This window comes from Palaemon carinicauda, chromosome 2 (genome assembly GCF_036898095.1).
Source record: "Palaemon carinicauda isolate YSFRI2023 chromosome 2, ASM3689809v2, whole genome shotgun sequence".
Classification (NCBI taxonomy): domain Eukaryota; kingdom Metazoa; phylum Arthropoda; class Malacostraca; order Decapoda; family Palaemonidae; genus Palaemon; species Palaemon carinicauda.
The window spans coordinates 203,344,023-203,354,092 of NC_090726.1; the positions used below are offsets into that span (position 1 = coordinate 203,344,023).

Sequence of the window (10,070 nt, forward strand, 5' to 3'; positions counted from 1 at the left end):
GAGCAGCCATATCTGCCTTGAAAGAAGTCCCACCTACATCAAGAACTGATCTCAATACGATTCCCTTATATCTATAATAGCTGAAAATTCTGTAATTTCAGAAACTGAAGCAGCCATATCTGCCTCAATACTATTCCCTTATATTCATAATAGCTAAAAATTCTGCACTTACAGAAACCAGAGCAGCCGTATCTGCCTTGAGGGAAGTCCTACCTACATCAAGAACCGACCTAAACATGGAAGCTCATCCCCAGCCTGTCAGATTCAACTGCGACCGGAGAAGCGAAAACTACTACGTGGAAATAGACGAAGCCTTTTGTGAAGCACAAAATAAGTCGACGTACGACGAGACCGAAGTCTGCAAGGAACTAGATGCCTATTACGACAGCTTGTTCGGACGTGATTCCGTCATTTTCCAGCAGAATTTAAACTCCACACATCCTGATCTCACACAGGGGAAAGCTGAGGCGGTTTCTTCATTCATTAAGAGTTGTACACTAACTAGTACAATCTCTTAGCTATAAGTCTTATTAAGTACTTCAAGTAACCAAGGGAATGACTGCGAATGGTATATGAACATAAGTTTTTTTCTATAGCATTTTCATTGTTATAAAATACTTGAACATGCATGTATGGGATGTTAACTTAATTCAACTGTGAAGGTTAATGTAGTATGAGATACCCCATTGATATAATGAAGGGTACTAAGCTGAAAACGTACACTATTAAAAAACGCATTTTGACACAGGAAAAATCTATTTTTGGCTGAGATAGTCATGTCTTCCTGATGGAAGTTCCTCATAGACAGCTTTTTACTTGGGATATTTCAGAAATATCCCAAGTAGAAAGCTGCCTTTGAGGAACTTCCATCAGGACGACATTGCTCGAGCCCAAACAAACCTAATTTTAATCGAAAATTCTCTGTTAAAATATACTGTTCTCAGCCATATTTCAGTAAAATGCAGGCGACCGTAATTTTTACCGTACTTTGTTATTATCTTTTACGGTTGGTTTTTAAAGGTTTTAAAGGTCGCTCATGAATGGCAGAGGCAAGGGACAGTGACATTGCCATAGCAAGCCGGACAATGCCCTAGAGACTGACCATATATTATATGATCAGCGCCCAATATGTTTTTAAAACGGTAATGCCAAGGGCTCAAACTACAAGAGAAGTAATGAACAATTAAAATAAAATATTTTAAGAACATTAAAAATAAAATAGATACTGCATGTACTATAGAATATAAAAACTTATATAATAGTGTGCCCAAGTGTACCCTCGGCCATAAATGTTTTACTTGTCCCAACGCCCAAGCTTAAATACTCTGACTGGTTATTTTCTTATTAAATGAATTATAAGTTAAATTTAACAAAACTGTTTCGTTTTCCTTTTCCAAGTTAATTTGTTGTCGCCTTTTTTTTCAAAAGTGTTCACATGTGACTATCATCATATGAAATCTTCTTTCTCAACATTATCCTGTGACGAGCCGAGAGAAGGTTGTGACTCAAAGACAGGATGGAAGCAACTGAGTGAGTTTATTACTGAACACTCTCCTTTATATACAAAAGCTCAAGGCAACAGGAAATTTCCTGTTCAAAAATCGACACCGTTACCATTGAGATAATCAGACATGTTTTTTCAGGTTCTTTTTAGTGCGAGGGGAGAGCGAAGATACAAGCACAAAATGAACTATGTACGATCGTGTGACACACGGTTGGTACAATCCCTACATTAAGGGGTCGGTTGCCTGATACGCCCTCTTCCACCAAACCTCTTCTCCATATCATCCTTCACCTTATCTCGCCATCTAATTCTCTGCCTCTCTCTCGATCTTATCCTCATAACTCAGCTTTTTATAAATATCATAAATATGAGAATATTTGTCGAAGCTACTCCTGAATCCAATTACAGATTCGAACAATATAAATGGTTCGTCTTTGGTTCTGCCATTTATCAATGATATTATTACTATTACTATCCAAGCTACAACCCTAATTGGAAAAGCAAGATGCTATAAGCCCAGGGGCTCCAATAGGGAAAAATAGCCTAGTGAGGAAAGGAAATAAGGAAATAAATAACTGAAGAGAACAAATTAACAATAAATCATTCTAAAAAAAGTAATGTCAAAAGAGATATGTCCTATATAAACTATTAACAACGTCAAAAACAAATATGTCATATATAAACTATAAAAAGACTCATGTCCGCCTGGTCAATGGCTGTAACCTTTTCTGGTCTTGGTGGATGACTTCAATAACACCATCAGGTACTAGTACGGTTTATAAATGTCAATGACGAAAAGCACCAGGGATTATAACCTAACCTGGCAGAACTTTGGGTTTAAACTTCTTGATGTTTCTCAAATGTCTGTCAAAGTATTGAATGAAGAGCTGTTTCACTGGCTCCCTTAAGTAGGCCCAGTTCACGTATCGGCCCTGTTCTGAAATTCTATTGAAAGCATCATGTATGTCTACTGTAGGCTTTAGAGTCTAGAGGCTTTAAATAAGCCTATACAATAGGCTCCCACTAGACATTATTATTATTATTATTATTATTATTATTATTATTATTTGCTAAGCTGCAACCCTAGTTGGAAAAGCAGGATGCTAAAAGCCCAAGGGCTCCAACAGAAAAAATAGCCCAGTGAGGAAAGAAAATAAAGAAAAATTACAGAAGTTTAAGAACAGCAATAACATAAAAATAAGTAAACTGAAGACTATCTTGTTCTCAAAGTGCTTTGATAGTGTGGATTTTACAATAAATAAATAAATAAATAAATAAATAAAACGAGCAATATCCGGTCTGAAATGTTGATTGGTTTCGAACGTACATGATAAAATGACTGTGGAGGTCCTATAGAGAGTAGTGTTCCCCTGCTGTATAGGACCAGACAAGCAGCCCTTAAAGTAAAGTAAGTAAAGTATCTTAACCCAGGTATGAAAGATCAATTGATCAACTAAAAACCGTAATAGATTTGAGGGGTTTAGTGGGTTCTGGGTTTGGTCTCCACCTCACAAAAAATGTTGGCATTTATTGATAAAGTTTACTGTCTCTGATACATTCTTCAATTTTAATAAGTAGATAACTCTTTGAAGAGTTGTTCCAATGAACGAATGTGTTTCCTGTGAGCTGATGTGATGAGCACATACGTTTGTTGTCAAACGATCTTGTACATTGGTGCCCTGATTGATTTCTCGTAAAAAATATAGACCTATAGCAGCAAGAAATATTAGGCCGTTGTTCAAAATGACAGATAATTTACGTAGTGTAACTGATATATGGTTTATTTTTTCGTTACGTAATCTCCTTCCATTTTTTTATAACCAGCGGACGTCCTGTCCAAAGTTGTGTTGTTATTTGCACTCCCAAGAAAGCAAATTATAAAATCGCAACATTTCTTAACGAAGTTAATTTCAAATAAAAAAGGAAAAACACCTAAAATGTTGACCACATAAAGGGAGATTTGTAATTCTCAAGAACATCATCAGGAAAGGTCAATGTCAAATTGTCAAGTTTGCGGCCACTCTATCACATTATAAATAGATACAAAGCTTCTAAGCTTATATTTATTACTAAAATGAAGCTTTTCTTACCTGTAAAATAACAATATTATTAATAAAACTAAAAATCTTTACTTATATCCCATTCTACCTCGAAACCAGTCGAGTTGATTTTATTTTAAAACACGATTTATATTTTTTCTTTTAATAAAATGCAGGTTTTAAACTATTAACATTACAAGGTATATATTACAAGAGAACATTATTTCGTAATATTTTTCTTGTTATTAGAACGTCAACAAAATTCAAATAACAAAACAGATCAATCTAACACAGGTGTCATAACTCTTTGTTTACGTTTTTCCTCATACAGTGTTGCCAGATAACGAATAATTTTAGGCTTTCGGTATAATTTACGTTTAATATCCTGGAATAGCATAATTTTTACTTAATTTTTAGTATATTTATTGATTAATATTAATTTCATTATTATCATAATATTATTTTTTCCTGCCACGCATAATTTTGACTGGACTCAAACATAATTTTCGCAAAACGAATCTGGTAACACTGTCAACAAGTCGCCCTTTAGCCCTGGACGAAATCAACAGCAACGTCGAGATGGCAATTGACCCTTCGCTCACAGAAACCGACATTTTCGACGAAGTATTGAAATATGGGTTGTTCTTGGGTGCCATATTTCAACTAGTGTGCATCGGGGCAGTGATATTCGTCCCGAGCAGAGATGACAGACGGGTAAGATGATGTGGGAGGCTGCCATGTTTGTGTATCTACCCTGAGGCATCGTAAGGACGCGTTGGAAATACATGAATTCATATAGTCCGGATTTTAAAATATTAAAGGCTTTTTGTAAGCTGTTATGTCACTTTGTGTGTTGCATGAAATTTATGTTCGAGTTTAATGTGTAAAGCACTTTCATAAGTATGTTTAGGCCACGTTACCTCAGGCTAGCATAGTTTATAACGAACCGTTGTCTAAAGGTTTATTGGCCACTCATGAATGGCAGGGGCAAGGGACAGTGATATTGCCCTAGAGTCTGACCATATATACATATGATCAGAGCCCAAGCTACAACCAAGGAGAGCCAGGCAATGGGTGCTGAGGACTCAGCAGATATACCTATAGGCTCTCCCATAGCCCCAATCCTTAGCTCACAAGGATGGTGGGGTTGCAGTGACAAAAGATACTAAAGAGTTTGAGCGGGATTCAAATCCAGTCTAGCGTTCACCAGTCAGAAACGTTGCCAAATCGACCACAATAAAGTTATACTTGCCATAAAGCTATCGGAACTCTTACAGTGGGATAAATTTTCAAAATATATATGAAAATGGCTAAGTGGCCAATGTAGGTTCTTTATATCAAGGCTGTAGCCTTGTAGGTTCCATGAACTTGCCAATTTATGGTATTGTATTCTACCGTACGATACATATGGGTATTACATTTTGTTGCCAGTAAAAGATATTATGATAGGGGTGTATGTATGATAGCGGCCAACTGTATGTATGGTGACGGCTGACTTAGAATACGGCAGCGTAAGTGTGGTCCCAGGGGGCTGTTAGCACCCCCGTTAAGTCAGTAGGTAAGGACATAGCTTGTAGGTTAGTTTAGGGTGGTAAGTTTAGGTTAGTTAATGTCCATTTTTTAAACGTGAACGCTGGAGGTACTAGCTGCTGATATACAAATGGTCCCAGAATTCTACCAAGACTAAACCCTCTGACCCTAAAATGCCAGTGGCATCAGTGCATCTCAAGTGGTGTATTGTAGGCATTACTTACAGATATTTGCAGCATCTTTTTGGTCTCTAATTGCTCACACTTTAAGCCTTGTTATATATTTATGTTCCTGCTTCATTTTGGGGTGTATGTATTATAGCGGCCACATGTAGGCTAAGTATGTTTTGGCCAGCTATGAGTACAGCAGTATAAGGGGGGCTTTAAACCCAGCTCCATTAGGTAAATAGGAAAGGACACAGCTTGTAGGTTATGTTAGGTGGGAAAGTTTAGGATAGTTGGTGTTCTTATGTAAACAACTGGCCGCTGATATACAAAGGCTCCTTCATATTTTCGTTTTTGCTATCCAATCTCTTAACATTTACTAAATACTGCATCTGCATTATTTCACTGTAGTAGAGCCTGGTTACTGAATAGCCTCCCAACCCCAATGGTAGGCGTTCAGATCCAAATTCATAAATCCAATACAAGCTCCAAATAAGAAAAGCTGCTAGGTATGGATAATTATAGATATAAGAAATAACCGGTAAATATTTACCCGTGCATCGTTAAATAGGAACCAAGAAGTTCTCTCATTCACATGTAACCCAACCTAGGATCATTGTCTGTGCTCATTGGGGATTTTCCCCCATGTAACTGCACTTAACCTAGATAGAGCTGCTACACTATACAGTGTTTCTACTCATAGAAAGCCAAAGTACCCCTAAACAGCGTACAGATAAAACCAGACTGATTAAACTTCAAAAGAGAAATAACAATATAAGGTGACCATATATTTTGAGAAGGACAATAGTGATGGTTTTGAAAATGAAGTCCATGATGAAGATAAAGGAAAGGCAACATCGTGATAAACCACGTGCAATTGCAGCCTCTCTTGATTTCTCAATACACACCTTTTGAGAAAAAAAAACAAGTACAGAAATATAGAAAATTTTGCTTTAGTGTACCACCACTTGAGAGTTGTAACCCAACACAATGGAAGACCTTTGTATTGAGACCATGGTACTATCTTAATCCCGACAAAGGACAGACATCCTAGGTTAGGTTAGGAAGGACAGTGAGGTTTTGTGTTTACTGCAGGTAACAGGATGAATATTTGCCCTATTTCTGAAGCCTAATATCTGGGTAAGTTAGGTTAGGTAAGATAAATACTTTTCAACTACTTGATAAACTGTGAAGGCCAATACAATATGAGTTGTCCTGTTGATACAATGAAGGACGTAAGTTTCACATATTTCACATTTAGGTACTAAGCCCTAGTAAAACCAGTATCTCACTACAAGGTTTTCTTAGATGATTGTTCATTGTTAAACAGTTTTGTTTGGGTAAATATTTAAAACTATGCTAAAAATGACAACATAAATTTTGAGGATTTGAATGTTGACAATATAGTCTATACCTATACCTTTGACCTTAACATGTATTAATTGGCGTGGATTTGATACACTCAAATATGAACTAAGTTTGAAGTCTCTGTGACAGTGATGTCCAAAAACATGGCTGATTATGTGAATTGGATATTTTGATCGACTGTGACCTTGACCTTCCAAAATTTGATCATTTCCAGCTTTTTTCATAACAGTTAATCCATGCAAGTTTCATTACTCTACAATTGAAATTGTGGCCAGGAAGCTGTTCACAAACACACATATACAAACAGGGGGTAAAACATAACTTAGTAATCAAATGAAACTCCTATCTTCTTTTCAGTATTCCTAACATTCTTTTTCTCTTTTCTAGGATGGTGATTCAAGCGATGATGATGGCTCAGACCATGGGTCCCCCCATACATCTCCTCCACACAGAGGCCACAATCAGCATCACCGCCGAAAGCAGGACAAGAAAAAGAGGCGTTAGCTTAGCAGCATGAATATGAATTTTTTTAATAGTGATTTTACTCATGAGAAGAATCTCGAAAATCTACGATAAATCCTGTAAGGAGAATTTTCAGCGATGTGGTGCAATATTTCATTGAGTCTGTAATCTCGCAACTCGGATCTTTCTAATTCTACAAGTAAGATACTCGGAATTTAAGTAAAACTTCTATTTGGTTATAAACTTGTATAAATATAAAAAGTCTACTCTTCCCATGTAATGGTATAAAAGTACACAACCTTTGGCAGCTGCAGAATATTATACCACAAAATATATCGTATAAATATTTTAGTACAGACCTTGTATTTACTCAGTGTTGTTACAGTTTTTCTGCTTCTACCAGGAGACCATTTTGGATGAGAAGTTTGTCTTTTCCTCATCTTTTTTCCTAAAGCCTTTTAGTGCAATATAGTATGTAGAAGTAAAGTTACTCATAATAATGGTTACTTTGCTGATGATAAACACCATTGTTGAAGTTTATAAACGTTGTGTACTGTACTTGACTTTTTTAACGGTTTCTGGTGTACAGTTGGCTTCATTAACTCGAGTACACCTCACGGGAAACAAAGGAGACGTCTGAGAACTCTACATTTTAGCAGGTAATGGTGTGTTTAGTAAAAGAGAAACTGTTGGTAACAGGTAACGGTGTGTTTAGCAAAAGAGAAACTGTTGGTAACAGGTAACGGTGTGTTTAGCAAAAGAGAAACTGTTGGTAACAGGTAACGGTGTGTTTAGCAAAAGAGAAACTGTTGGTAACAGGTAACGGTGTGTTTAGCAAAAGAGAAACTGTTGGTAACAGGTAACGGTGTGTTTAGCAAAAGAGAAACTGTTGGTAACAGGTAACGATGTGTTTAGCAAAAGAGAAACTGTTGGTAACAGGTAACGGTGTGTTTAGCAAAAGAGAAACTGTCGGTAACGCTGCTTACAAAACACAGTAGCTGAACTTGTAAACACATGATCAAAAGAATTTTTATTCTTTTTACGAAGTGCTGTCAAGCAAATACCAATATTTTTCTATACAATACTTCGTAGAAATAATGAAAATAGAATTTAATCTTTTGTTTACAAGCTCAGCAACTTTGTTTTCCCAATAGCATTGCCAGCAGGTTTTATTTTGCTTAATACAACATTACCTGCTACAGTGTAGAGTTCTCAAATTTCCCCTTAGCTTCCCGTAAAGTGTACCAAAATTAATGAAGCCATCTGTACTGTATCATGTTAGAAAGTGTACTTCGAGTAATAGTGTAAATTTGGACTTGATGTGTGAATCTTTTGTTAAATTGGTGAATTTATTCAAGCGTTAATTACCCTGACTTTTAGCTGTAGTATTATTCATGTTAGGGGGTATATGTAAGTTTAATATTGTGGCTTTTACCTGTGCGAGGAGTCACTCTACATAACTAGGATGTAATTGTCTACTGTACAATACATGATGAGAAACAGTGTTGTTACTAGGAAGAGTTTCTTAACAGTGTGTCTTTTTACGTGAACCAGATTTATCTAACCGACCGCATTTAACCATTTGAACGTCACTGGATGTGTTTTACGTCCGATTTTTCTACTCCTTTCGGTACCATTGAGTGTATTTTACATCCAGTAATTATGTCTTTTCTCTTTTATTTACGTGTATGAAAATTTTACAAAATATGTAACATTACATACGAATGGAAAGAGAATTTGTTCAGCTATGCGGTAATAAATGTCGTTAAGTCCTATCTTGTATAATTTTTGTGTAAAAATGAGTTAAGTAAAATGTCCAAAATGATTGGGTGCCCAATTATTTGGTGAGGGGCTGGTACTCAAAGGGTTAATTTATTCAAGATTATGTTCCTTATTTTTAGTTTTCCACTTACAATAGCAAATTTATTTTTAGTTTTTCACTGAATATTTCCCTTTTTCATTTTTCCTTTCTAAAGAATCATTGGTTATTCAGTGCAAATGAATAACCAATGTTAAAACTGTTTTTTAATTTAATATGAGGTGATATTAACTCACTGGTACAGCAGGTCATCAACTTGCAAACATTTGTATATATAGACACAAATCCATCTAAAAATAACAAAGATAAGATAAAGAAATACTATAATAAAAATAATATTGTATCATTTAATACAGAAAGCAAAATGATAGTTGTAATAACCTGATATCTATTTTATATGAAACCCAATTATTTTTTGCCTTTTGCAGCTGGAAATTATTGTCATGGGCAGGTTAGGCCTATCCTTGGCCAAAATTTCAAAATTTAACAAACTTTTTTCTTACAAACAGTTTTTTTAGAATCAGTTAACCCTTTTACCCCCAAAGGACGTACTGGTACGTTTCACAAAATTCATCCCTTTACCCCCATGGACGTACCGGTACGTCCTTGCGAAAAACTGCTATTTACATTTTTTTTGCATATTTTTGATAATTTTTTAGGAAACTTCAGGCATTTTCCAAGAGAATGAGACCAACCTGACCTCTCTATGACAAAAATTAAGGCTGTTAGAGCAATTTAAAAAAAATATACTGCAAAATGTGCTTGAAAAAAAAAAAACAACCTTGGGGGTTAAGGGTTGGAAAGTTCCAAATAGCCTGGGGGTAAAAGGGTTAAGTTTAGTCAAGGACCTGTATTTGTAAGTTTAATCACTCCAATGAGCCAAAATTTTATGTCATCAAAACCCTTTGCTGTATATCAGAACACTATTCAATGAAAATAGAGCCTCATATCATAAAACTTTTCAGAGTTAATGCACTAGATTATTATGTATTTACTTGGCAATTTACAGAATTGATTCTATAACTATACAATAATTAGCAGAAGTGTATTCATGTCGATTCAAAATGTTAAAAATATCTTTTAAAAAGGAACATTGTTAGGAAATTCCCCAGTTTGTAAACTTGATGAATTCAAATCTTTTCTTTTGTCCATGTGAGTGATGGTACAGGTTATGTAAAGTACAC

At 35.6% G+C, this 10,070-nt stretch overlaps 2 protein-coding genes across 2 annotated transcripts in view; both read left to right on the top strand.

Moving 5' to 3' along the window:
- LOC137623031 (uncharacterized) overlaps window positions 1-1,302 on the top strand; it is a 7,530-nt gene extending 6,228 nt beyond the window's left edge. Inside the window, exon 4 of the mRNA XM_068353659.1 lies at window positions 175-1,302. Coding sequence (XP_068209760.1) covers window positions 175-518 — 344 coding nt within the window. The 3' untranslated portion in view covers window positions 519-1,302. The remainder of the gene's footprint in view (window positions 1-174) is intronic.
- Window positions 1,303-4,048: 2,746 nt separating this feature from the next.
- On the top strand, window positions 4,049-9,443 carry LOC137629824 (protein anon-73B1-like). Its single transcript, XM_068361472.1, has 2 exons — window positions 4,049-4,257; window positions 6,993-9,443. The coding sequence occupies exons 1-2, from the start codon at window positions 4,123-4,125 to the stop codon at window positions 7,107-7,109; spliced, it is 252 nt and encodes an 83-aa protein (XP_068217573.1). The 5' UTR covers window positions 4,049-4,122; the 3' UTR covers window positions 7,110-9,443.
- The last annotated feature ends 627 nt before the right edge of the window (window positions 9,444-10,070 follow it).